Below are 25,658 nucleotides of genomic sequence, written 5' to 3'. Positions count from 1 at the left end.
AGTGATGTTAAGGTGTACCTGGGGACCCTGTGACGTCACTGTTTGTGTATTTAATGGCACAACAAATTGAAACACACTTCTGACCACTCCCATCAGTGGTGCTGGGTGCGTCGTCTTTCAACTACAGAGGGCAGCACAACACTGCTTTTCATCCTGGTGTTTAGTTACTCTTTAAAGGCTTTATGTTTAAAAAAAAAAAAGATTTGCTATAGACTAAGATAAGATCAACCAGGCTGGGCTTGACTGTTTTTATCCTGCAAGGAGAATATTTGATCGCTTAAAAAGTAAGTAAGTTATTTGGGGTTCTTTGGTGTCTACACAGGACAGCTGAATATCTATATTTTAATATTCTCTAGCTAACCAAGTATCTGTGTAATTTCATAATGCTGGTGGTTTGTGAAAGGCCAGTTTCTCTTTTCTTAACTCTCTCTTTCTTTTTCCGCAAGTGTGTCTTTCATTCACACACATTCAGGAACAGTGGATGGATGGACAGAAAGAGGTATAACAAAAGAAACAAAAGAATCACCTGTGCTAAAGACATCAAACAACAAACACAAGCATATCATGCAACATGAAATCAACTGTCATAAATGAGTCTAGATAATCCAACCCACCCACCCCGGACCTCATTCTCCTTGTCCTCCCCTCAGGTCAGGAGCCAGTAACAGGTTGCCCCTCAGCTGAGACCATAATGCCCGTAAGTTGCTGCTTTGGCATCAGACACACACACAGAGAGACTGGCAGAAGTTATGCTTCCTTCACAGCATTTGAGTCGGTCGGTCAGTCGATGTAATAAGGGACGCACACTGAATCAATGGTTCTCAAAACAAAACAAAACAAAAGAACGCAAGGAGTTCTGGGTGAAAAATCGAGGCAAGTTGTCCCAGAAAAGCCTATAAATGTTCTCCTGTTTGGCAGCTGCACTTCCTGTCCTTACTTGTTGCTTAAAAGTTCAAATGTTTAAAAAAATAAAATATCACTCATCTCCAAAATTGTTGAGGAGTCAGTCCACGTGAAGCAGCATCGGTTGTGAATGAACTCAGACATCTTGACGCAGTGTTGCTCCTACAGTCCGCTGAGAAGAGAATGGCAGCTGCTGTAGTGAACTTAAAGAAACAGAGTAGGGTCTGTTTTCCCTGTCCCAATGTAGGACATGTAGGTGGAGTCTACTGATGCATTGTGGGTAGTGCAGTTAGATGTGTCCACTGGATATGTCCAGGGAAATCTCACAAAAAGTACCCTTCAGTCAGCTTTTATATGCTGGGTAACTTTACCCTTCTCTGCAAACGTCCTTGTGTAGGTTTGTCCCTGTGGTCCTGGATGGACTCTGGCTGATGCATTCTGGGTAGTGTAATGATATACGGATGGCCAGCATTCTACAGTGGTAAAAGCAGAGGCTGACTCTCAGGAGGAGCCCTAGAACGGGCTGATGAGGAGAAGATGCTTGAAATCAACCTGAGAGGGGAGGAGAGGAGAGGAGAGGAGAGGAGAGGAGAGGAGAGGAGAGGAGAGGAGAGGAGAGGAGAAGGAACAGTAAACAAGTTGACGAAAGTCAGGAAAAGAAGTTAGAGAAAAGAAGAGAGGATATGAAGGAGAGTAGATGGAGGAAAATGGAAGAAAAATGGCAACTTTAAAAAACATGAATAAATCATAATGTAATTAAGCGCTGCCTTAAAAGCACAGTTTTAAATAACAGAGCAGGATGAGAGATATGCAGACATACTTTCAAGGTTATAATCTGTGTGTGAGTTTGTGTGTGTGTGTGTGTGTGTGTGTGTGTGTGTGTGTGTGTGTGTGTGTGTGTGTATGTTAGGCTTATAATCACAAGTTGGCTGGCTATCTGAAGGGTTGTCTGAATGTTGTTTATAGCAGCACTTTGAACCATTTCAGTTCTCACTAAGGCAGAGCTTCACTGCGTTCTTCTCATTGGTTGTGCTCCCATTTGAGGGCTTTTTGTGGTATAGTGATAAATCTAAATGAAGTGACACTTAATTAGGATTTTAACTAGCTTCGAAGTCTGAATCTGCTAAAAAAGCTAAACTAAGAACACAAACAACCATGTGTACCTATCATTGAGAACTCAACATATTCATAACACGTGCAGCGACAAAGAAATTAAATCTGACATAAAATGCAAAACAAAACAACAACAATGTGCAAGAACAAATTATATGTCTCACATTAGATTGGCATGGACTTCATCTTGACCATAGAAGCAAGTTCTTGTATAGTCACATGATCGCGCCGTCTCTGCCTCACCCTGGAAATATAAAACAACAAGTAAACACCAAGAAAAAAAATCTTAAAAATGTCATGCTTCGCAAAAGAGAGAAAAAAAGACAGACCACACAGCTGTGGCCTGTGGATGTGGGATATATGTGTGTGTGTGTGTATGTGTGTGTATGTGTGTGTGTCTTACCACACAACAAAGATGAGGGAAAGGACGGTGGTGAGGATGACCACGGAGAACAAAACCAGCAGAATCACCAAACCCAAATTACCTTCATCCTCTGCAGGATCTGAATGGGAAGAGAAAGAGGGGGAGGGAGAGACAACAACAAGGAGGGGTCAACAAAACACTCAGGGGGGAGATACAGAGAAAAGAAAAGTTGATGCAACAGAGAAGAGAGCTGAATCACAGATGAAAGGCTGGTGAGGAGGTTTGAGCGGGAAACAGAGGAACAGATGCATCATAGAAGTGACAGATGTTTAAGTGTGGTGAAATGTTGGGTGGATCCTCCATTATTGCTCATAGTCAGAATTAATACAAGACAAATGAATATTCTACCCTTGTGAATTTACTCATTTAAATTATTTATTTCAATTTTCAATTTCAATATATCCTCAGAAAAATTCCCTCAATATCTCAACAAATTTTAATAACACAATATTAAAAAAGTGGAAGGACAAAAAAAATAGTTGCTGATTTATACATCAAGGAGCAATAAAGTATGTAGCAACTGTGAGTAGTGCAGTCTAAATAGTGAGTGTGAGCCACAGACTGTATAATACATAGGTTGAAATCCTATTAAATATACAGTCTATGGTTGAATCGAGTTAATGATTTCTATACACACACACATATATATAAATGTATGTATGTATGTATATATACATATGTATATATACATACATATGTATATATACATATGTATGTATATATACATACATATATATATATATATATATATATATATATATATATGTATATATATATATATATATATATATATATATATATATATATATATATATATATATATATATATATATATATATACATATATATATGTATATATATATACATATATATATATATGTATATATATATACGTGTGTGTGTGTGTGTGTGTTTTATTTTTATTTTTATTTATTTCCATTCTATATTTTCTTACTTAACTACAACAGGTAAGTTACACGTCATATATGTCATCGTGTCATTGCTGTTCTACCTTTATAATTAAGTATATGTAGTATCATGACTATGTTTATAATGATTATTTTTGTATTGCAGGTATGTTTGTGTGTGCATATAAGGGTCTTTTCTTTCCCTTCCTTTTGAATTTATTTATTTTTTCATGCACAATTGGTGATATTTGTGTATTGCAATAGCACTGCAAAGCAAGCATGTTAAATAAGCAAATCTTTACAAAAAAAACTGTAATGAAATAAGGAAAAACAGAAGTTGTGATCTAAAGGAAGATTTCTTGTCATTAACTCATGTACAAAAGCAAAAACCCTGTGAAATATTAATTCCATACTTTTGTACATTCATTTCATTTTTAGCATTTCTGTGTCTGAGACCAAAAAAAGAAAGAAAAAAAGTGGTATGTGTGTGTTCTCTGATTTAATTAGTCTCTGGTGAGAAGTTAATTTAAAATCAGCCATTATAGCTTTCACACAAACATGCATTTATCATTCTGAGAGAAGTAAACAACTCTCTTTGAAAACAGAAACGTACAGCACAGACATACACATCAACACTAAAATGTGCAAAAGCACTTGGTATTTACAAGATTAAAAAACAATTTACGAGCACATCTGCAGATGACAGTGGACACACACACACACACACACACACACACACACACACACACACACACACACACACACACACACACACACGCTCAGAAAACAGAAGAAGACATCTGGTTCCCAGCAGACCAGCTAAAAGAAATCTGACGGTGTCAGTCACAGCCAACTCTCAGCCTCTACTGTGCTGCCAGAACTGTGTTATTTGTCTCTTTGTGTATACTGAATGTGTGTGTGTGTGTGTGTGTGTGTGTGTGTGTGTGTGTGTGTGTGTGTGTATATTTACAAGTGTATACTTGTGTATATCTTGCATGTATACGGTTAAGATGTGAATGCTTGCAAATGTAGGTTGCTTTTTCCTGTGCTTCTGCCCATTTATATATGTGAGCTGCTATGTACTTAACTTTTCATCCAGGAGAGGATATACAGTAGAAACATAACACCCTGCAGGTACAATTTACTGCAGTTATATGCAATTTGGTGATGACACCAGGAATGAGGCACATGCACTGTTCTATGTAGAGTATAAAAACAGTAAACAATGACTTATTGCTGCATTAATGCCTAATATGGCCTCTTGTTGCTGCCAGACAAGTGAGGTAAAAGTATACTCTTCCTGCAGTTTGATTAGCTATGATTGACATAATCTACCTTATCAGGCGCAAACACAGTCTGAGGACAAATAATTTGGTTGAAAACAACCAAGGAACAGCCTTGTCTTATTTCAAAAGTCACATTCAAGTCAAATCAGTTATGATAGTAGTAATACTGGCAAAGATAGCAATGTAGCGGTGGATGTACTTAACATAGCAGTAATAATTATAGTAACAGTAGAGTATCTGTATTTTAAGCAGAAGTAGCAATTATTATAGTGTCAGCTTTGGCAATTGTAGTAGAAACAACTGGAGTAGAAGAAGTAGCAGGATCACAATAACAGTAATGACAGTAATTGTACTACTGCTGAGCTACAACACAAGCACATGTAGCTTTTGGATACAGTCACAAAGCAATTATCATTTGAGTACACAAAGGAGTCTTACTGTATGACTTTGTAGTGGAGGTTTCAGGTTTTGTGTTGATGGGGAAAAGATCTGGATCTGGCAGGTCGTCTGCAGGTTCAGGGGTGGTGTAGACTGTACAACAAACACAGACACACATGCACATTTTTAGGCATTTTTTCAAGTGAATAACGACGAAAATGCAAAAAGTACCAATTCTGTTGTTAAACTACTGCAAATCTAAGGTCATAGTATTAGAGACGGGATACAGTTTGCTTGCTGCATGACCGTGTATCCCCAACCAGATCAATGCGAAATCAGTCTTGAACAGCCATCTCCACAGTACTGTTATTATTATTGTCTGTATTTATCTTGACCAATCACAATCATCTTGGGCAGCAACAGCACAAAACCCAGGATGCAGCGATGGTGCCCTGCAGAACAGTCATCGTGGGGGAACTTGACGCGTGGAGGTGAGCCCTGGCATAAAAATGGCTAATGATTAGCTTATTTACATATGTACCATCAGTGACCAGGTTAGGGTAACTTGCCATTTTCAGTGTGTAGATTGCTGGGCTAGTTGTGGATTCCCGTTTTTGAAAAACTGTAGCACACAGATAGCGGAAGGAGAGGAGAATGCTGCCTGTAATAGGCGGCAAACAGCAGGCTTATACCCACAGTCTATATTTGATGAGTCAGACTTCTGCAAAATTTAAAATCATTCCTTCCTGTGTATGGATGTGAAGACTTTAGGAGTGGCAGTTCTCTCTATGCCAGTCAGTTTTATCTCACCTAGAGCAAGCCCAAAATGCAGCAACAAGACTCCTCACAGGTACCAGGAAAAGAGATTACATCTCTCCTTCACTGCCCTGGTTACCAGTAAAAGAAAGGGTTAGACCCAACTCTTTCTTTTTGCTGTTTTAACACTCATTACGAAATTATGTTTTTTTTTTATTTGTAAACGTAATATTGTAGCGGGTGGGGTTACAAGTTGATAGATCATCAAAATAGTAAATTAATATAATCACAAATGGCCATGCATTAATCAGTATGAAACTGGCAAGAAACCATGAGAAAATAAAGAAACTAAACACAAAAAATAAAAACATTTGCCTTACCCACCTGCTCTCTTTGGATCCCTCCCACCCCACCCACCCTGGACCTTGGGGACAACAATTACATCAAGGATTTAATTACAATGATAGCTTGTTTCCAATGTGATATATTTTCTGTTTTTGCCTGGTGCGTGTTGGCAGCAAAGTTTTCAACACTTGTTATATCTATGAAGTCAAGAAGTGATCTTTGTATATTGACACCAGAGGCATCTCTGCTTAATACAGAGATCCAAGTTGATTATTCATTAGTTTTCTGTGCAACATACAGCATTGCAACTAGTGATTTTTATTAAAACATAATAAAATAGTTTGAAACTCAAATCACCCAAAAATGTTTTGTGTGACCAACAGTCCACAACCCAAAGATAATCAGTTTAGTGCACTGTTAAGGTAAGGAAAAACAGTAAACTTCCACATTCAAGATCATCAATCGATCAGGATTCTGGGATATTTTTTTGCTTGAAAAATGAATGACACTTTGAATAGATCTAAGTAGTTACAATTTCATTAACTATTAATGCACATTTTATCAAAATCTTCAAAATGTGCTCTAAAAATAAATTGGCTTGACCTATCAAAATGGTGGTGGATGGTCTTTTTTTTTCTGACCTTGCCAGGGCCTGGCGAGAAGCAGTGGACTCCATTCACTCCACTGGCTCTCAGAGTTCGGCTCGTCTCGCGCTCGGACCTGAACCTGGTGGATGTGGCCGGCCAGAGCGTCCAAAATTACGACCGGACTCTCCTCAGAGTAAATCTGATTGATGGAGAAAGAGACAGGAAGAAAGAAAGCAGCAGTGAACAGAGAGAAAAACTGATGTCCTGATGGTGGCATCACATCAACGTGTCACGAAAGTTCAGATCAGGAAACAGCTCTGTAGCGCTACATTGCCAACATATTTTTTAAATTGTTTTTGGCTTTAGTGTGTGTTCTGAATGACACACCAAGCAAAAGCTCAATGAAAACCATTTGAAAGAAGACTGAGACTCATCGGATGCATGCCAGACTTGGGTTGAAAAGTGAAACTGTTGTTTTTTCACATTCCTGTTGTTTTCTTTTAGTTCCTTTATAGGGACTTAATTTGTAAAAGCGACTTAACCCTTTCAAGAATGACAGTCATTTGACAAGAATAGATTGTACATATATGTTTTATAAATGTCATTACAAGTTAACCTACTACCTGCAGTAAGTCATCACTTGATGTGATGAGGAACCAACAAAAAATAAAAATGTATCGACCTAAAATTTTGCAAAACCACATTTTAAACTTGAGTAGTTTATGATGATCATGAGGACTGATTTCTGGTGGAGACAGCAGGGTTTGTCTCCTTCAATATTTAATAAAGGAATCATTTGACATTTTCACTTCAACCCCATTTTTTAAAAATGTTTCTTTTTGTTTTTGTTAAGTGTCATTTTCTGTGATTGTCTTAGGTTACAAAAATAATGACCAAAGGTGTTTAGGTTTGTGACCACTGACAGTAAGTAAACAAATTATTTTATTTAAACTGCTGATAAAATGTGAGAAGCTACAGTTGCATTTTCTTACACAGTCTATGATACTGTACCCCCATCAACAATGCTTACTAACCTCTGACCAGTATATAGAGCCCTGAGGCCTGTATCTGATTTGAAACACAAGCGGGAACGCATCATGGAGCGGCCATGACGAGGGAAAGTCCCATGAGACAACAAGCCTCTTTGAATAGCCCTCTAGCTCCTTCACCATCACTGACTCTGGAGGGTCTGGCTTCACTGCAAAGAAAGAGCCATAAAGAAAGAATGTGAGTTTCAGCCAAAACAATTTCCATTGTGGTTGGAATACTATTTAAAAGACAATAAGACACAATTTAGAAAAGTAATTTACTTTCGATTACAAGATGGCAAAATGTAACAAAGCAAACCAAAGCTCAGATATAAATGCTCGATTTCTTAATCTGGTTGTGTTTTTTTATTGGTGCGGTCATTTTTTCTCTGATGAACTGACCTTGTATTGCCATGTCTTTGCAGGCTTTGAGAAAACTACAGTGAATCCAACATTGAATCAAAAACTGCTTGGTCAACTTGCCATTTTTTCTATGCCTACATCACCGTGGTATTACTAGAACCATATACTAATTCTCTGAATGCTGTCCCCAGACTCTATTCACATTATGAAGCGCATATCAAACCACTGTGATAAAAAACAATGCAGAGGTTGAGAAAAACGGGTGAGCAGCTTCCACTATCTCTGCAGACTGTCTCAAGGGCACTTTCAATAGCTCTGCTTGAGAGTGACAGGAACGTCATGCAGCAAAACAAGATAATTGAGGTCATTAAATGAGGACCAAAAGGGCACAGTCACAAGAGCAGGGTGGAAGAATTATGTACAGCATTAGAGATGATGACATTTTGTGTGTAAGTCTGTGGATGTGTATGTGGGTGTTGTATGAATGTATAAAAAATACATCATCTTTTCTTTAATGAAGAGTTCATTTTATCTTTACATGAACGTTTGCTCTTCCATGTTTGTGTGCATCCATGGATGTGCCTTGCAATGCTCATGTAGTCTAATCAGTCTAATACATGTATATAAATATGAAAAGGTATATGTATATGGAAATTTGGAAAACAGGAAAAGCAGATGCCTTCTTTAGCTTTTATAAAGACATGAACACTGTGTACGGAGTTGGGGAAGCTACTTTGAAAGCATAGCTTTGTAATCTACCAATTACTTCACACTGGAAGAAAACGCAGTTCAAATTACATTGCAAAAAAGATCTAATTTACATTTTTTTTGTACATTTGATACAAAGTTATAACAAAATATAACAAAGAAAAAATATTATTAATATGTGCTCAGTGGTTCACAGGTCATACATAAATTGTACAAATAAAATACCTGCATGGAAAAGTGCAAGGAATGTCAGGTTTGGTTTTCTATACATGTCAGTAGAGAAGTAAGGGTAAAATTAAAATAAAAAAATAACTTCTCTCCTTTTATGGCTCAAAATACAGGGTGTCCATAAAGTCTCTTTACAATTTAACAAATTTATTACAAAAGCAAATGAACAGACAAATCTGTGTAAATTATTAAAATGAAGAGTAGATATTGAAGTTTTTTTTGCCTCATTTAATACACCTCTATATGGGCAGCATTAGTTGCAAGAAGCACTTCAAGACAGTACTCGATTTCTTGCCATGTTCGCTGTAGCATAGCCTCATCAATGGAGGCAATGGCATCAGTGATCTTTCATGATTAAAAACTTTGATAACCACTGAGTACACAGTACACTTTGTGGACACCCTGTAGTTTATTATCTCAGAAGTTAACCACATAAACATGGTCAAAGAAAGTTATTCAACTACAACCCTGATTCCCAAAAAGTTGGGACATAAATACAGAATGCAATGATTTGCGAATCCTTCTCAGCCTATACTCGCTTGTCCAGCCTGTCTCATGTCCAGACTGATAAACACTTTTTTGTGAATATAATAATAAAAATAATAACTTGCACATTTGCGAAGGCCTCATTAATGCTGAAAGTTACATATGCTGCCATCCAGACATCTTTTTCAGTGACATCCTTGCTTATTTCAGCATGATAATGCCAAGACACATTCTACACACTACAGCTGCGAGGCTCCATAGTGGAAGAGATCGCGTACTAGACTGGCCTTCCTGCAGTCCAGGCTGGTCTCCCGTTGAAAATGTGTGGTGCATTATGAAGCACAAAATATGACAACAGATGCTTGTGTGCTTTATTTGAACTTACACAGCTCATGTAGCTTAACACGCCTAGATGACGTCTCAGATCCCAGGCCGTTGGTTTCTGTGATCTGCAGGGTATGGATGGTCTGCCAGAAGGCTGGGTGGTATACGTCACAGTGCTTGCGGACGACGTCCATGGCACATGGCCTCCACTCATGATCGGTCCCCCTTGAATAAGTTGGATAACCAATGCTGTAATGTGTTATGGTTAAAAGTTTCCACATGTGGCAGAGTAAAGAGAGGAAGCACAGAGGCATAGACAGGGTTCACATCAGGATACAGACTCACACTAAATACACTACATTCAAAATGTCACTCTGTGGCACAGGCACTATATTTAGCATGTTCATAGCCCATTCTGAATGTGGGCCTGGGCGTTACTGTTTCACTTGCAGTACCCTGCCCTTACCTGAAGGAGGCATTGTACTTGGCTGGCAGGAACGTCTTTACTGATTCCACCCAGGAGCAGCGAACATGCGTGTGGTTGGGCACTTGACAGGAAATGCTCAGCGGCCCGGGGGGATCTGGGAAAAGGGGAGTCGGGCAGATTCGTTTACAGGACAGAGAGTTAGTTTGTTTTATTTTAAGGACCCTACCAGACGTAATATTTTGAAAGCTTCTCTGTCTTGTCCTCGAGTCTATAATGAACAGCTCTGTGCCCTGGTGTCCTTATCATGAACCAAAATATGTCAGGAGAGGCTTGGCCAGTACCATGGAAAACTCCCCATCCCTCAAAAGGAAGCACACTTAGGGAGCCGCTTCCTGTTTGAGACATTTACAGGAAGTGGGGGGCTTTGTTCATGTCACAGGCGATAAGCCCGTTTCCTCTGAGGACCAGTAGGGCTATTCTCATTGTCACTATTGTACTAAGATGTGTTATTACAACCAGAAAGCCAGCAAAGCTTAAACATCAAAAGAATAAACTCATTCAAACAATGGGGAGAGCAAGAAACAGTGGAAAGTATGTTGAAACTCTAGAGAGGGACGAGAATGTCCGAGTATGAGAAACAGAAACTTCCTTTAATTCTGAATTATCCAAAGAATGAACTGAACTGTGAGGGATTGGGATGCTGTCTCTTCACATAAAAACACATAAAAGCATTTTTTTAAAGCTGCAGTCCCATGGTGTGAGGCTAAAAGTAAAGCAGACCTGTTAAAAGTGTAATAACTCCAAAATTAGGGGCCACGAGCTTGGACAAGTCACAACAAAAACACTTACGGCCCAGCCTGAGTTTGACAGAGTGGAGGAGCAGCCCCCGGTCGTCATAGCAGCTGTAGTTGCCCTGCGCCGAGTGGTCAACATGCAGCAGGACTAAGCTTCCATCTGATGTCACTTTGTGCGATGGTAACAGTGAGCTGTGGTTGAGATGCCACACCACAGGTATCCTGGTGGGGAACATGTTAGAGTTTAGTAGTTAAGCAACAATTAATAAGCAAGCCATATGCTCAATTCAAGACCTTAACCAAGATGGAACTCTTTGAAGACATTATCACAAGTTTCAAATAGCTAAATCGACATGTTACAACTTTTATTTAACGGATATGGCTGGAATTATTTACTGCTACTTACTGCTAATGAATCCCATTTAGTTTTTTAAGTTTTGGACAACAACAGAGGTCTATTGCTCAGAGGAATATGATATATGAGGCTTTGGCCACACATGCTACACACATAGTACCTGATAGTAGAATCAGGTCTTTTCATATGATTTGTACACTTCAGTTTTTTAATGACATCTTATTTGTTTTAATGACATTTCTTAGAAAGGATGGTTTAGATAAGGGGTGCCCAAGTGTCACTCTGCCCTTCGTGCTAACATTATGAAAAATAATGAATAATTATGAAGCCTACATATTTAAAGAGCATTTTATATCACAGAAAATAAACAGGAAAAACAGTGATTTATTGTCTAATTAAAAAAAAGAAAATTGATTTTTTTTTTCACTTGAAAGTTAAATTTTAGTCTGCATCTTCTCCTTGTGGGCATGGCCATGGGCATTTCCTTTAGATCCTCCGGTTTCCCCCAACAGCTAAAACATGTATGTTGGGTTAAGTGCCCTTTACCAAAGTGCTGGCTTGGGTGCTGCACAGTGGTCTAGTTTAAAGATTTGTTTATTTAAAAGAGGCAATGCAGAACACAAACGTTGAGCCAGAGTTAGCTTTATACCTAATATGCATCTGCGGCCCCTGGCAGGCAGACAAAATGTATAACCACATCACAAAACAACATCAAACTAAATACATTACATAGTCTTTATGTTAAAAAGCAGCTGGCTCACTGGACCTTATGGGAGTTCAACACTGGACCACAGGCCACACTTTGGGCAACACTTTGGTTTAGCTGATGTTCACTATTATTCTTTTCTTCTTGAAGAAGGCAATTAAAGTACTTGCATATTTCAGTGAAAGCTAAAAGAATATGCTTAATTGAGTATATGAATATGGCTAGATGGCTACTGAAATTGTTAACTTTTGACCATTACTCCTACTGCCTCTAGCTTAAAATGCCTTGTGGTTTCACTCTGTTCTAGTCTATTTTTGCCTCTTTATGTGTGCAAATTGATGAGTACGCTGCAGTATTATGTAAGAGAACATAATGCATGATTTATCCTGTTAGTATGTCTGTATCTGGCTGTTCCAAATGTTCATTTTTAACTTTTTCAGTTTTGCTTCTGTCTTTCTCCCAGTAACACTTATTGCAGTGTGCGAAAACTACTATAAATTACGCATTATTGCCAGTATTTTATTATTCAAATTGTTTTACCATTTTTATCTTGTCCATTATGGGCATTTTGGAGGGGGGAGGGGGGAAGTGATGTTTGATGCTCTTAGTCCTGATTGTATTTTATCTTTTTTTGTGTGTAAAAGGAAAAATCTAAAATAAATACATTGTTTCATAAAACTTTTATGAAAAAATTGAAAGAAATTGTTCCTGTATGAAGGCAATAAATGCAACAGCTATATAGTTTTCCTTACCCGGTTTGTGACTTTCCACATGCCAGTGTCACATTTGACTCCAAGCGCCCATACTGCACGCCTGACACTGCAAACACAGACATCACATAAAACATTAAAGCACATTGTTGTCTGGCTTACAGTATCTGCACACTGCTCAATTTGACATACTGTGTGTCTGCATTGTCTGTATTAATGTGATTTAAGCGCCACCATTTACAGCGGTGTAAACACTATCACAATAACATGACCATACAAGGTTAGGGATCCTGCAGACACTAGGCCGAGCAGACTTTGGCACAGAGTATAAAGCTGCTCCCGTTTGTTTTATTTTTCCTGAAAGTTTATTATTATCACAATTATAATGATAATACTTTGTATCAGCTAATCCACTTCAATTACAGACAAGGAAGCAGTTAAGAAGATAACAACAAGATACAGATACAATTTGCTCTAAAACTCCATTTAGATACATTTTTGACACAAGCACTGAAAAACATGATCCCTTGTAATTTGAAAAATGACTAGTGCTGCTGATCTGATTGAGATTCAACGCTTCAAATTCGTTGACTGGCACAACTTTGAGCTTCTTTCTGTGAGTCACTGTCTTTATTTGGTTGTCCATAAGATGGATTTATCGACTACAGAGGATTCAACATAGTCTTGAGTTCATGGACTAATTTCACAACGACCCAAACTAAACAAGTGACTGGAGTGCTATGGATTTTGGAAAACTGACGACTGACACAGGGGACACCCAGTATGTGAAAGTGCAGCAAAGTGCTGCCTGCTTCCAGTCACCACCCATGTTAACCAACCAGGCTGTACACACAGAGCGTGCCACATAGCTCTGCAGTTGGCTCACGATCAGGGTCTATTCTACTTTTTCCACACTCTATGAGTGAATCTGGTGAGAGAATACACGGATAATCTACTATAAACAATATATTATATATGATATAAATGATCTGACTCTGATAAATGATGAAATATGCCTCCCATGATTTCCGACTACTGTTGATTTTTCTCTTTTTCTTCCTGCTGTTCTCCTGGAGCTGCATTCCACAGACCCCCACCCACACACGATGAGATATCAAAAGCTGTCCATCCACTACATTTATTAGAAACAGTATCACTGCTGTTTGTGGTTGTGTTTTTGAAATTATGTTCTTATGTCGCATATTACTCAGTTGTGTCTACAGACAGGGAGAGCAGATGGCAGGAGGGGAGCCCCTCCTCACAGATAATTATTCAAGGCGAGGGTCTGCTTTTTATCCAGGAACACACAAAATGGTTCAAAATCATGGGGTTACTATAAAGATTAGTTCGATGTGTGATTGGAAAAGAACAGAGGAGCAGAATCGCTTGTTGGCCAGTGCAGAGAAATGCACAGCAAAGTTGCTGCTTACTCCAGAACTGACGTGTCGCTGTTTCCCGTATGATACTGACTCAAACGGTGCACTTCGTGCAGTCCTCAGTTTTACAAAATAACAACATTCTGTGAAAAAAATAGGAAACATTTCTACAGCAACCACTGAAATGGGGCAGCACTGTCAGGTGAATTTGGAAGAAGGCAGCCAGTAAAATTGAATGCAGCATGTTTTTTTTTTTACTTATTTCTGCCCAGAATTACCTCCAGTGGTATCTTCCCATAAATATCTTCAAGTTTATCTGCAGTTTTAATGGTAAGTATTTTTACCCAAGAAACATTTTAGGCAGCACAAAAAAGCCATGTACTCCCATAGAACTAGGTTTGTGACACACCTTTCATCTCCAAGCCTGGACGCATACAACCATAGATATCTGCTTCCTTTCATGTGCAGACAAACTTGATGTAGCCTTGTCGTTTTATATAGATTTGTCTGTTACATAATGACACAGGTTTACCATTCCACCAGCTCAAGAGTACCATTACTGTGTCTAAAAAATATCTGACAGGTCAGGACATCCATTTATATCAATAACTTGAAGGCACAGGATTAAGTGGCATCAGCCAAGAGCTTGCAGATTGTAAGCACGTCATCTCAGTCTCGACTTCAAAGTGTGTAGGACAATCTCACTGGCTGCGAAACTCATGCAAAATGTGAAAGGCCCTCTCTAAAGCTAGCGCTCGGTTTGTCCATTCTAAGCTACTGTAGAAACATAGCGGAGCAACATGCTGGACTCTATGGAGGAGCACCTGCTTCCAGTTCATTCTAACAAAAATACAACAATTCTTATTTTCAGGTGGTTATACACTAATGAAAACATACTTATGAATATTATATTCCATTTCTGACATATTCTGCCAATAAATCTCTATAAATCTTACACAATGGACCTTTAAATGATGAGATGCAAGCTACTAAACTATGCAATTGCCATCAGTAGTGTGGATTTGTGCTGATAGTAAGTGCAGTGTATACCTGGGCAAATATTTGTGGTGACTGTAGTAATTTGCTGAGTTGATACTCTATCTGCAGTGTGTGCGTGTATGTGTGTGCATGTTTTGCTTGGCTCCATAATATGAAAGCTGGCATTTACAGTAGATCTGGAGTGGAAAAACATCACTTTGACTGCCAGTCTGCCACGCACACACCTTCATTAATTCTAAACCTCAATCACTCAGGCATGCACACTCCCTGCTGGCCTCTCCTCCCTTGGTAACAAACAATTTATCCCAGGTCTTTGCTTTGTTTTTCCCCTTCATTTTTCATACAAAACTGTCTTCATCTCCTTTACTCTCTTTATCACAAGTCTTACAGGGATTGAAGTGGTATGCCGAAGGATGAAATATTTTGTTGGGTCTTGAAAATGTGACCTTTTTGTTTACATCACTTATGACTCGTGACGCTCAAAGGGACCAGGCAAGCATTTTGAGGATGTTGTTATTAAATTTTGTGTATTGGTATATTTATTTTAGTTTAACCTGCTGCAATAACCTCATCTGCCCTTCAGGGACCAACTAAGTTAATTCTGAATTAAATTTTACACATACTCAAGTAGAAGGCTTTACTGAAGGCCTTTTCAATACTTGGTTTTCACTGACACCTAAAGCTCACTTTTCTGGCCTCTCTGCTGTTGTTTTAGTGGCTACGCAAAATGAAACAGCTGGAGAAAAGAGCAGTTAAGTACTCCACAGTGATTTTGTGGTTGCGGAGTGGAGGAGACAAATACACGGAGAGGAGGACAATGAACCTTACTGAGACTTAAAAAAATAGAAATAAGCAAATGGAAGCCTGTTTATTCTGTTGTAGGAAACAATTTATCACACAACACAAGGCTTATGAGCTAATAAGACAGCAGTTATTTATGGGCCACTGTGAACAATGATAAATACACCTTATTATGATTTTTTTTAATCTGAAGGGAAGCGCTCTTTTTTGACATTTTAATAGTTTTATTCATGGTTATCAATTATGATGCCATTTTTCATCAGTAGCTTAATGGCTGAAACAGTGAAACAGTGCAACACGACAGATAATAAGAGCAGTCAGATGATCACACTTGAACTTTGGGCGTGTATTTGTGGTCTGCACAGTGCTAAACAATACATGATTGTGTATCTTTTGTAGTACAGCCCCCAGGTGAGAGCATGGATTCACCCGGAGAACAAGCTGCAAAGAGCAATCATCGCCGCAATCATCTAAAGTGTGGGAGTATTTTAGACAGAGACACAACCATTTGGCTGTCTTTAGCTCCACAAACTGGATATGACTTATCTCATCAGGACAGCTGCTCCACACAAGCACTGGAGGTGAAGCACTGAGAGACCTGCCCTCCTGCAGCTGCAGCAGCATCGCCCTGTTTACTTAGTATCATCACCCAAACAACACGTGGAACATCTTTCTGTTCAAGTCCATCTTAGAAGTCACTTTAAGGGGCGGCTGTTTAGCTCAGTTGGTAGAGCGTCCGCCCCATGTATGGAGGCTGTCAGTCCTCTGCAGCAGACGCTGGGTCGACTCCCGCCTGCGTCCCTTTTCTGCATGTAACCCCCCCTCTCTTAACCCCTCTTTCCTGTCTACTCTTCAACTATCCTATCAAATAAAGGCAAGAAAAGCCCAAAAACATAACTTAAAAAAAAAAAAAAGAAGTCATTTTAAACAGATATTCTAGAAGTGTCTTCATCAACCCTATGTTAAAAGTGATGTCTGCACTGCTGCTGTTAACTTTACATCACGTCATCTAACAGTGTTACTTGGCCATTTTGTACTTTCTGTTCACTTCATCAGCCACATATGAGAAATGGCTAAAAATAACGTTACAGACAGTTACAGTTTATAATTCATTTCAGTCACCAGAAAAATGAAGAAAAGTATTTTCTTTGGGTCACACTGATGCAAAAATTCGTTCCCAGTGATCATGTTACCTGCATGACTCCCGTGATGAAATAACTCCACATCATAACCAATTTAAGTTTTCAGTCAAAATACAAATTTTTCAGTTCAGTGAACAGTGTACAGTAATTAGTTATTAAATTAACATGCATCACAGCTCCTTTTGATTTGAAGTCAAGTATTTTCTGATCAGGCATCTGACAGTCTATTAAATAGGGTGGAAATTAGACTAACTTTAAATTATGCCCCTATTATCATTACACTAATGTGCTTCATGTGGCTATTTTTCAGGATTATGATTGAATAAAATATTGAAATATTAATGAGACAAGTTATTGATGTGAATTTTAGGTAAATTAATTATTATATAATTGAATAATAAAAAAAAATGGTTGATTAATCAGCAAATGAATCAATAGATGAATTAATTAATGGAAAAAAATAATTGATAGTTTAATTGTTTAAAAAATAATCTTAACATGCAGCTGCAGAATGTATATTTAATATAATCAACATAATTATGCCACTTCAAAGTACCATAGCTGCTTAGTTAGCCAGTTATACTAATAATAATGACAAACTGCAGCTGAGTCAGGTCTGACAATGTTTTGATATCAAACTGACTCCATCCATGCAGACTGCTGACTGCTCTGCCCTGCACCTGCCTGAGCTACCGTTAGTGTCACAGAGTGACAGGATGAGCTGTTTCACAGACCTGAATTCTGGAGGTCTCAGTTTAAAGGTACTGTGTAACATTTTAGGGGATCTATTTGCAGAATATGGTAGAAATGGAATACTTGGTAAGGGAGGGTGAGGGGAGATGTTTCCTCGCTAGATGTGACTAAATTCTACACATTGAGTGTTGTGATTAGCTTTAGAGTATAACCAGGAGATTCTGTCAGCTCTCAACCAGGTGTCCATCTTTTATGCTCAACAAGTGCTGAGCTACCTGCTAGCTACATTTTATTTATTTTCTGTGGCAGCAAAAATAACACACAGGCTTTCAGTAACTATGATACTGAAGCTTGAACTTATCTCCACACTTCAAGGCTGATTATAGAAACATAACTACCCTTCACACATCAGGAAACACTCACTTTAACAATAAACTCACTAGACTCTGTCACGTGCACGGGCTACCCACAATGCAACGTTCCTCAAAGGGAAGGTTTGGCCTTCCCACAGGTGTGCTTAGGCTGTGGGTGTGCTAACCAGAGGTGCAGGTATTTAGGTGCATTACTTAAGCAAAAGCATTAAAACCAACCCCACTGAAAATACTTCACAAGTAAAAGTTCTGCCCTCTAAACCTTACCAAGATAAAAGAATAAAAGTATAACATATTTGTCTAAATCCCTGCTGATTTTATTGAGTTTTAAATAGGCCTACATTTGCTATTTCAGTCAGGCACGTGGCTGAAAAAGCTTAATGTCAAGCCCTGTACTAACAAGAAAAAAGTCAAGAATTTCAAAGTGCTAAAAAATGGAATTTCCTCTTAAATTTAATATCTCAATAATTCATATTATTAAAATCTTCCTGACTCTTTACTAATTATTTCTCCCTCTGTGTCAATCTTTCCCTCTATCTTAGTCTTTCTATTCAATGTGTCTCCCACCAGTTTTAACCAGGTTTTCTTTTTTCCTTTAACCACTGAAAACACACACACAAACTCCCTTTCCTCTGTTTCTGTGTGTGTGTGTGTGTGTGTGTGTGTGTGTGTTACCTGAGGCCGTGGTGCAGTGCTAAGAGTTGGCTGGTCTGAATGTGTGTATTCATGTTTTATTGGCAGTGAAGTACATTATTCCCCAAACCCGCAGCGTTCCACTCATATCTGATTCTGCCTTTGGCAAGAGGGCCCAGACATGTGCATGTGTGCACACACACACACACACACACACACACACACACATATGAACACACTAACATGCATTTAAGTACACAAGTCCACACACACACACACACACACACACACACACACACACACACACACACACACACACACACACACACACACACACACACACACACACACACACACGCACACACTATAATGCACATGGGAAGGCTGAAAGTTTCTCCTGACATTGAAATCAGATGGCAGGGTGGACAGAAATTGCAAGCTGGATGAAACTCAGTACTTTCCAAACAATAAAAAAGGACCGTGGAGCTGCTGTAGGGTAGAATTAATGGGAAGGGAAAACTTTGACGGTTTCAGCTGAAGGGCTAAGGGTGAGTGCTCTTATTGTTGGATCAATTAAATTGGCTGATTTTAGAAGCTGATACAATAATAGAGAGATGTAAAAAGAGACAGAAACAAAGAGGGAAGAACGGTGTTTCAAAAAAAAGAGAGAGCAAAACAAGAGTCAATATCTTAATGCCAGACAGATCCCTGTAGTGCTGTGTGAGGTAAGAAAAACGCTTAAACAATAGATTTCTTGTTTGCAGAGTGCTAGGCTAATCCAAGAAAACATGATTTCCAATTCAACATGGAAAAAACTGAAGTTGCAACTCCAAAATTGAACAGAGAGAGAGAGCCATTAAAATGAACAACAGTGTGTTTCAACACAAAAAGAAGTTTTCTGATCAAGACTTTTCTTAACACCGTACAAAAAAGGGTTCTTTGTCTTTCCCCATAGGATAACCTTATTTGGTTTCTGGTAGAACGTTTTTATGTTGGGTTGCAGGTAGAACTAAGAAAAGTCTTGATCAGAGAACTTCTTATCTTGTTGAAACATCATATAAGGTTTATTTATTTACTCATTTATTTATGGTTCTCTCTGTGACCCTTTCTTCAAAAAAAGTCCTTCAGAAGCAAATGGTTCTGGGAGGAACCTTAGTCCTTCAGGAAGAGCCCTTTTGGACCCCTTATTTCTAAGAGTGTATCCAGTTTTTATTCTAAATGTTGGATGTGTTTCCTCCCTCCTTTCTTCTGCAGTAGCTTTAGATCCCTTAAGTACTTTGAGCCAAGATAAGTCGAGAGCGCCCAAAATAGTCCATAAAGAAGCCTGTGCCTGATCCTTACCAGACTGTGTGTTTCTATGTGTATGTGTTTTAAATGTGTCCTTATGAAAACGTGTCTTTCTGCGTGGTGTGCATGCATACGTGTGCCAGCATTACCTTCATCAGTCTGAATCTGAGCACGACCGGGACGCAGCGACCAAGATAAAAACCAGATGACTGTCAGACACACAGGACTGGACAAAGGGCCTGGCATCTAGAGAGAGAGAGGGGGAGAGAGAGAGTTTGGAAAGGAGGAGGAAAAATGATTAGGAGTTATTTAAAACCTAAAAGGTTTGGCAGTAAGCACTAACAACATCAGCAACAGCATTATCATCATCATCATCATCATCATCATTTTGAGTCCATTTTGAACAAGTAAATTGGTATGAAAAGAAAAAGTCTGAAAAAACAGTCTGAACTTCTCTTTCTTTCTGGTCAATTTCCTCACTATAGCAACTACATACCAATGTAAAAACTGCTCTGTAACTACATGTTGCAGGTAATCACTTCACACATCAAACAGCGCCTGCCTCTCCTTAGTAATACACATTCTATGTCAAATTAAGTGCAAAAATGCAAAGACAATGATCAAGACAACTGATAGCCTCTATCTCTCTAGTGGAACTGTTAGTGCAAGTCTTAAATTAAAAACACATTTCCAATAAAAAACTGAGGGAAAATATGTTGGAAATGTTTTTTTTGTTTCCACTGACTTTGCTTTTCCCAGAAACTCTGGGAAAAAGTAAAGTTTTAGTTCCACTTGTGCTGGAGAACAGATCCATCTTTCAGTTTTGTGCCATAAATCAACTGAACACATTTGCTATATAATCCAACCAAGATGTGCATACATAAAGAATAGAGACCAGTAGAGTATAAAAGTGCATTTGTTTAGAATAATTGTCTGGCGGTGGCACTATGGTAAACAGGACAACAGGTTCTGCTATACTAGCATGGCTAAACATCAACATGTTAACATACAATGACAATGCTAACATGCATGCCTATGAGAATTACTCTGTCTACAAAGATAGAGAAACAATGCAATTTTGACTGTTACAGACTGGCATTAAATATACAACCACCCCACCTCCTACAGCCATGCTTTAGAACAGAGGTTTTTAAATTCTGAGGCAGGGCTTTTTCAAGCTTTGTCTCAGGGAGGCCCACAGTCCTAGACTTTGAAAAAGTCTGCTGTAGCAGACACAATACATGCAATTTAAACTGATTTGGACCCGAAAGGATTGTTCTGTCAGCTTCTTGAAGGTGGATATTTTCCTTCAGTCCTCTAAGACATGAAACTGAATATATCTGGGTTGTGGACATTTTTTGCTGGCATTTTATGGACCAAACAACTAATCAATGAACTGAGAAAATGATCAACAGATTAATTGATAGCCCTTGTACATTACAGTATATGACTATAAAAAAATTAATTATCTACACTTTATCTGTCTTGAACAGTGTGACAGACTTGTAGGAGTGTGATGTGATGCTGCTGATATTTTTATCCTCAAGTGGCATTTACAACAGACAGCTGTATTCATGAAGATCACTGACACTCTGAAACACTGTGTGTAGTGTGTTTCACATTTCTGTTCTGTGTCGCACACACAAACACTTTATTGTTTCTTTATTGCATTAGCTATTAATGCACCCACAATCTTAACTGATTCAGCCTCAGAACACACATGACAACTGAACTACTGACATCGGAAACTCCTCTGTGTGAGTGTGTGTGTGTGAGACGGAGACAGAAAAAACCCATCTATGCATGTGATAAAGAGTGAAAGACTATGTGTTTGTGACCTGCCAAGCAAGTCACACACCTGTTGCCAAACACACTTATCTTATCTGTGGTGCCACTTCTCTTTATAGAGCTGCATGTGACATATCCTCACAAGAGACATCAACACTTTTAATTGCACCACCATACTGGCAGGGGGAGATTAAAGGCCCATAAAAATGATTTCGTTATGTCCTTAGCATGTTGTGATTCTTGTTCAAATAGGATGTTGGTGAAATTAGCGCCATAACAGTGACTGCTTGATAGAAAACCTCGATTAAATGCCGGTCAAAGACAAGAAATACAACTGAAAAATGAACAAACAGCTTGCAGCACACTAAAACTCTATATAACCTTATATATCTTTAAACATTTTCTGCAACTGTCAATGAGGAGAATGATATATAGAGAACGTAAATCATGATCGCAAGCTCCACATGCATTATTGATTTCAAAGCAACTAGGCCTCATCAAAGATCTTATAAATGTTTAGAAAAAATGCTATACAAATCTGTCCAGAGCATCTAAACCCAGACAACTGCATACAAAAGACATGTACCACAGAGTGCAGTATATATAAATAAAAAATAAAATTACATTAAGCCTGAAAGGTTTGAACTGAAATTCAGTTTTTCAGCCAGCAGTGATCATTCAACATTTGAAAGAAGAAATGAGTTCTCCTCTGTTCATCATCTTGCTCCACCTTTTCAACCATTCAATGCCAAGTTTCTAAAGAGACCAAGTGAGACATTTTCTGTGGGTTGACTAATAGTCTGATGAAGTCAACACAAAGCAGTAAAGGCCGCTTCTTTTATTTGACTGGATTCCTTTCAATGTCAAACAAAACTCTGCTTCACAAAGAACAAAATGTGGGATGAATGAGTGATGAGTTAAGAGAGAATCGCAGTAACAGTGACAGCTTACATAATAATTTCTTTTACACCTTCAGTGACTGTGGTCTGGATTCTTACAACATGAACACATAAGGCAGACAGAGAGAAGAGTAGGCAAACAAATCGAGTGTGGGATGAAGTAATGTCCACCAACTACGGTGGAGGTTTTTATTTCTTTTTGATGTAGACCACTATGACACACTCAAGTAGGTAAGCCCACACAAGGTAAAAAATGATGCTCTCATTTATTCAATGTCATTTTAAATCTTATTACCACTGGGAGTTTTTGAGTTGTTGCATACAAAAAGAAATCCTCCTGAATATCTTTGTGTTGCTGACAAAACAAGACATCTGAGAATGTCATTTTAGGATTTGGAAAACACTGATCAACATTTTCTACCATTTTCTGACATTTTATAGACCTAACAATTAATTTATTAATCAAGAAAATAATCTACAGATCAACTGACAATCAAACTAATTCTTAGTTCAGCCCTAAATCATTATATCAAATGTGCATATGTGTAGCCAACCACAGCAAGGGATTTAAGCAATTTGAATTTCCTTTTCAAATTTCTTTGCATAAAGGAAAAGGTTTTGGGTCACTATATGAAGCATTTTATTCCAAAGACTGACTGCAAGTCATGCAGCGATTTATGCACTTTTGAATCTTCTCTGGTGGCCAGAGAGAGCTCACAAAGACCAGTTTGCTATGAGTATTGTTAAGTGAACATCGTATGTCATAAATCTTGACAGACAGCTCTACAAACGATGGAAACAAGGTGTCTTGTACTACGATATGATGGGGGTTGCTTCTTAAGTTTTACTTACTTTACTTTAGATGCGCTGCCAAAATACATCAAGACAAACACCTCAGTTTCAATTCTTTTTTTGGAAGAGCTGCGTCACAGATCAATGCCTTGACAGCTGTGTGCGACACTGATTGACACAAACACACTGGAAAAAATGTTAAGTCATTTTAAACCTTCACGGTGGCTAAGATTGCACCTGTAACCTCTTCTTCTTGGCATCTCTGCAAGCATGCTGCCAAACAGATCATCAGTTTGTTTAAACCATAAAATAAATATAGTGTGGAGAACTTTTCATCAGGAGAACAAGGTGTTATGTTTGGTTCAAACAAGTGCTGAGAGGCCGCCAGAGTCTAAACAATGGTGACAATGTGTTGGTGAATTTTAGATGAACTGTGCTGTAGGTACATTTCAGATTCTGATTAACATTAATACGGGTGATGATGTGACAGATGTGTAAGTAAAATAGGACGATGACTTTTGGCTTCAGCAAATGGGACGCTACCAAACAAAAGAGAGGCAGGAAAACTGAGGACAAAAACCAAACAGGGTTCCTTCACCTTTTCCGAAGTCAAAGTCAAGCAAATTTCAAGCGTTTTCAAGCTTTTCCAGCACCAGGAATGATTAGGCCCAATTTCATTTCTTCACATTAAATCAATGCTACAGTATAACAACCAAAATTATGTTTCAAGATAGAATTCTAAATAAGGATGAGAAACTATAGACCTGGCATCCCATACAACCTGACTGAGCCTACATTAAACAATCACTAGACAAATAACTTAGATGTCAAAATCCTTCTCATTTTTATTTTAATTTTCAAGCAAATGCTCAGTGAAATCTCTCAGCATGTTTTCACCTGTTAGCCTCTCACTGGCTGCTCCTTCAGAAGGCACAAATGAACGAAGACCGACAGATCACAAATGGAGCCACACGTGCAGAGTGGCTACACTCTGGGAGGCTCGGGAGGAGTTGTCTTCATTTAGTGCAAAAGGCAAAAAGCAAATGGGCTCGATCTGACTTATTTTATTTCTTTATCTAAAAACCAAACTATTCATTATGAAGGTAATACAGTTACAATTTCAAGCCGCTTTGAGGTCTTTATCAAAAATCCAAGCACTTATTTTAAAACTTCAAAACATCACATTGAAATGTATTGGTTTCAAGCACCTGTAACAACCAGAGGTGTATGATGGTGTCAAAAAACCTGCATTCACCTTCACTTTACATAGACACATCCCAACTACTGTCCAACTTCTTCTGTCCATGTGTAAATGGTGCCAGGCGACAGGTTGAGCAGTCTGTCTTTCTTATGGACTCTCAAATGTCATCACTCTCTGCCACAGCATTATTTATTGCCTGTGAAATTGGTTTATGTGAGGTTATAAAACGTTTAAAACAGCTTAAAAGAAAACCATCCATTAATGCTAAATTTCAATAACTGTGCTTTCACTTTGTCTTGTTTTTTATGCCTGTCCTTTCTTTGTTGAGACATTTTTTCTATTACTTCTCACACTAGCTGTGTTGTAGGTTAAAAAGTTTGATCCTCTTAAATAAAACACACCATTAACAACTTCACCACTGTGGGAAAAGTATCATGGCCCATTTATTATCAAACCATTTGTTAATCTACATCACCTTGGCCTGGCCTCCAAAACATATTTTAGCAATTTAAGAGCAAAATGCACATGCAACGCATTACTGAATTCAGTTTGATCAATGGATAGAAGATTTCATCACCTCCTTTTCCAGTCAAGTGGTGCATGCATGAGCATCTGCCAAAAACAGATGAAGAAAAGTGCACAGTTGAGACTAAGACACTCGCACAAAATCTTATTCCCTAAATATGTACACAGAGTTCCAGAAAACTTTATAGGGGAGCAGAGATAACCTCTGCTTCAACTGGTGTCTTATGATGTAGCATGGCCGTGTTACATTCACCACTACGGCACTGCAACTTCACACAGCTCACTCAGCAAATTCAAATCTCACTGACTCCTGTCTCCCTCG

At 38.4% G+C, this 25,658-nt stretch overlaps 1 protein-coding gene across 2 annotated transcripts in view; it reads right to left on the bottom strand.

Moving 5' to 3' along the window:
• Positions 1-291: 291 nt before the first annotated feature.
• The window catches only part of il11ra (interleukin 11 receptor subunit alpha), a 55,672-nt gene continuing 30,305 nt past the window's right edge, over positions 292-25,658 (bottom strand). The window contains exons 2-12 of one of the 2 annotated variants that reach the window (XM_084746515.1): positions 20,281-20,377; positions 12,872-12,938; positions 11,114-11,280; positions 10,304-10,418; positions 9,899-10,062; positions 7,735-7,898; positions 6,755-6,899; positions 5,080-5,165; positions 2,420-2,532; positions 2,181-2,260; positions 292-1,455 (exon numbers count right to left, since the gene is read on the bottom strand). In XM_084746515.1, the coding sequence (XP_084602641.1) occupies positions 2,182-2,260; positions 2,420-2,532; positions 5,080-5,165; positions 6,755-6,899; positions 7,735-7,898; positions 9,899-10,062; positions 10,304-10,418; positions 11,114-11,280; positions 12,872-12,938; positions 20,281-20,377 (1,197 nt within the window). In that variant the 3' untranslated portion in view covers positions 292-1,455; position 2,181. Of the gene's footprint in view, positions 1,456-2,180; positions 2,261-2,419; positions 2,533-5,016; positions 5,166-6,754; positions 6,900-7,734; positions 7,899-9,898; positions 10,087-10,303; positions 10,419-11,113; positions 11,281-12,871; positions 12,939-20,280; positions 20,378-25,658 lie in introns of those variants that run through there. The other variant, XM_084746514.1, reaches the window with a different exon arrangement.

This window comes from Lutjanus erythropterus, chromosome 20 (genome assembly GCF_056507025.1).
Source record: "Lutjanus erythropterus isolate fLutEry1 chromosome 20, fLutEry1.hap2, whole genome shotgun sequence".
In the NCBI taxonomy this organism is placed as follows: Eukaryota; Metazoa; Chordata; class Actinopteri; order Lutjaniformes; family Lutjanidae; genus Lutjanus; species Lutjanus erythropterus.
The sequence above is the reverse complement of the archived record's forward strand: the minus strand, read 5'-3'. Positions and strand labels throughout refer to the sequence as shown.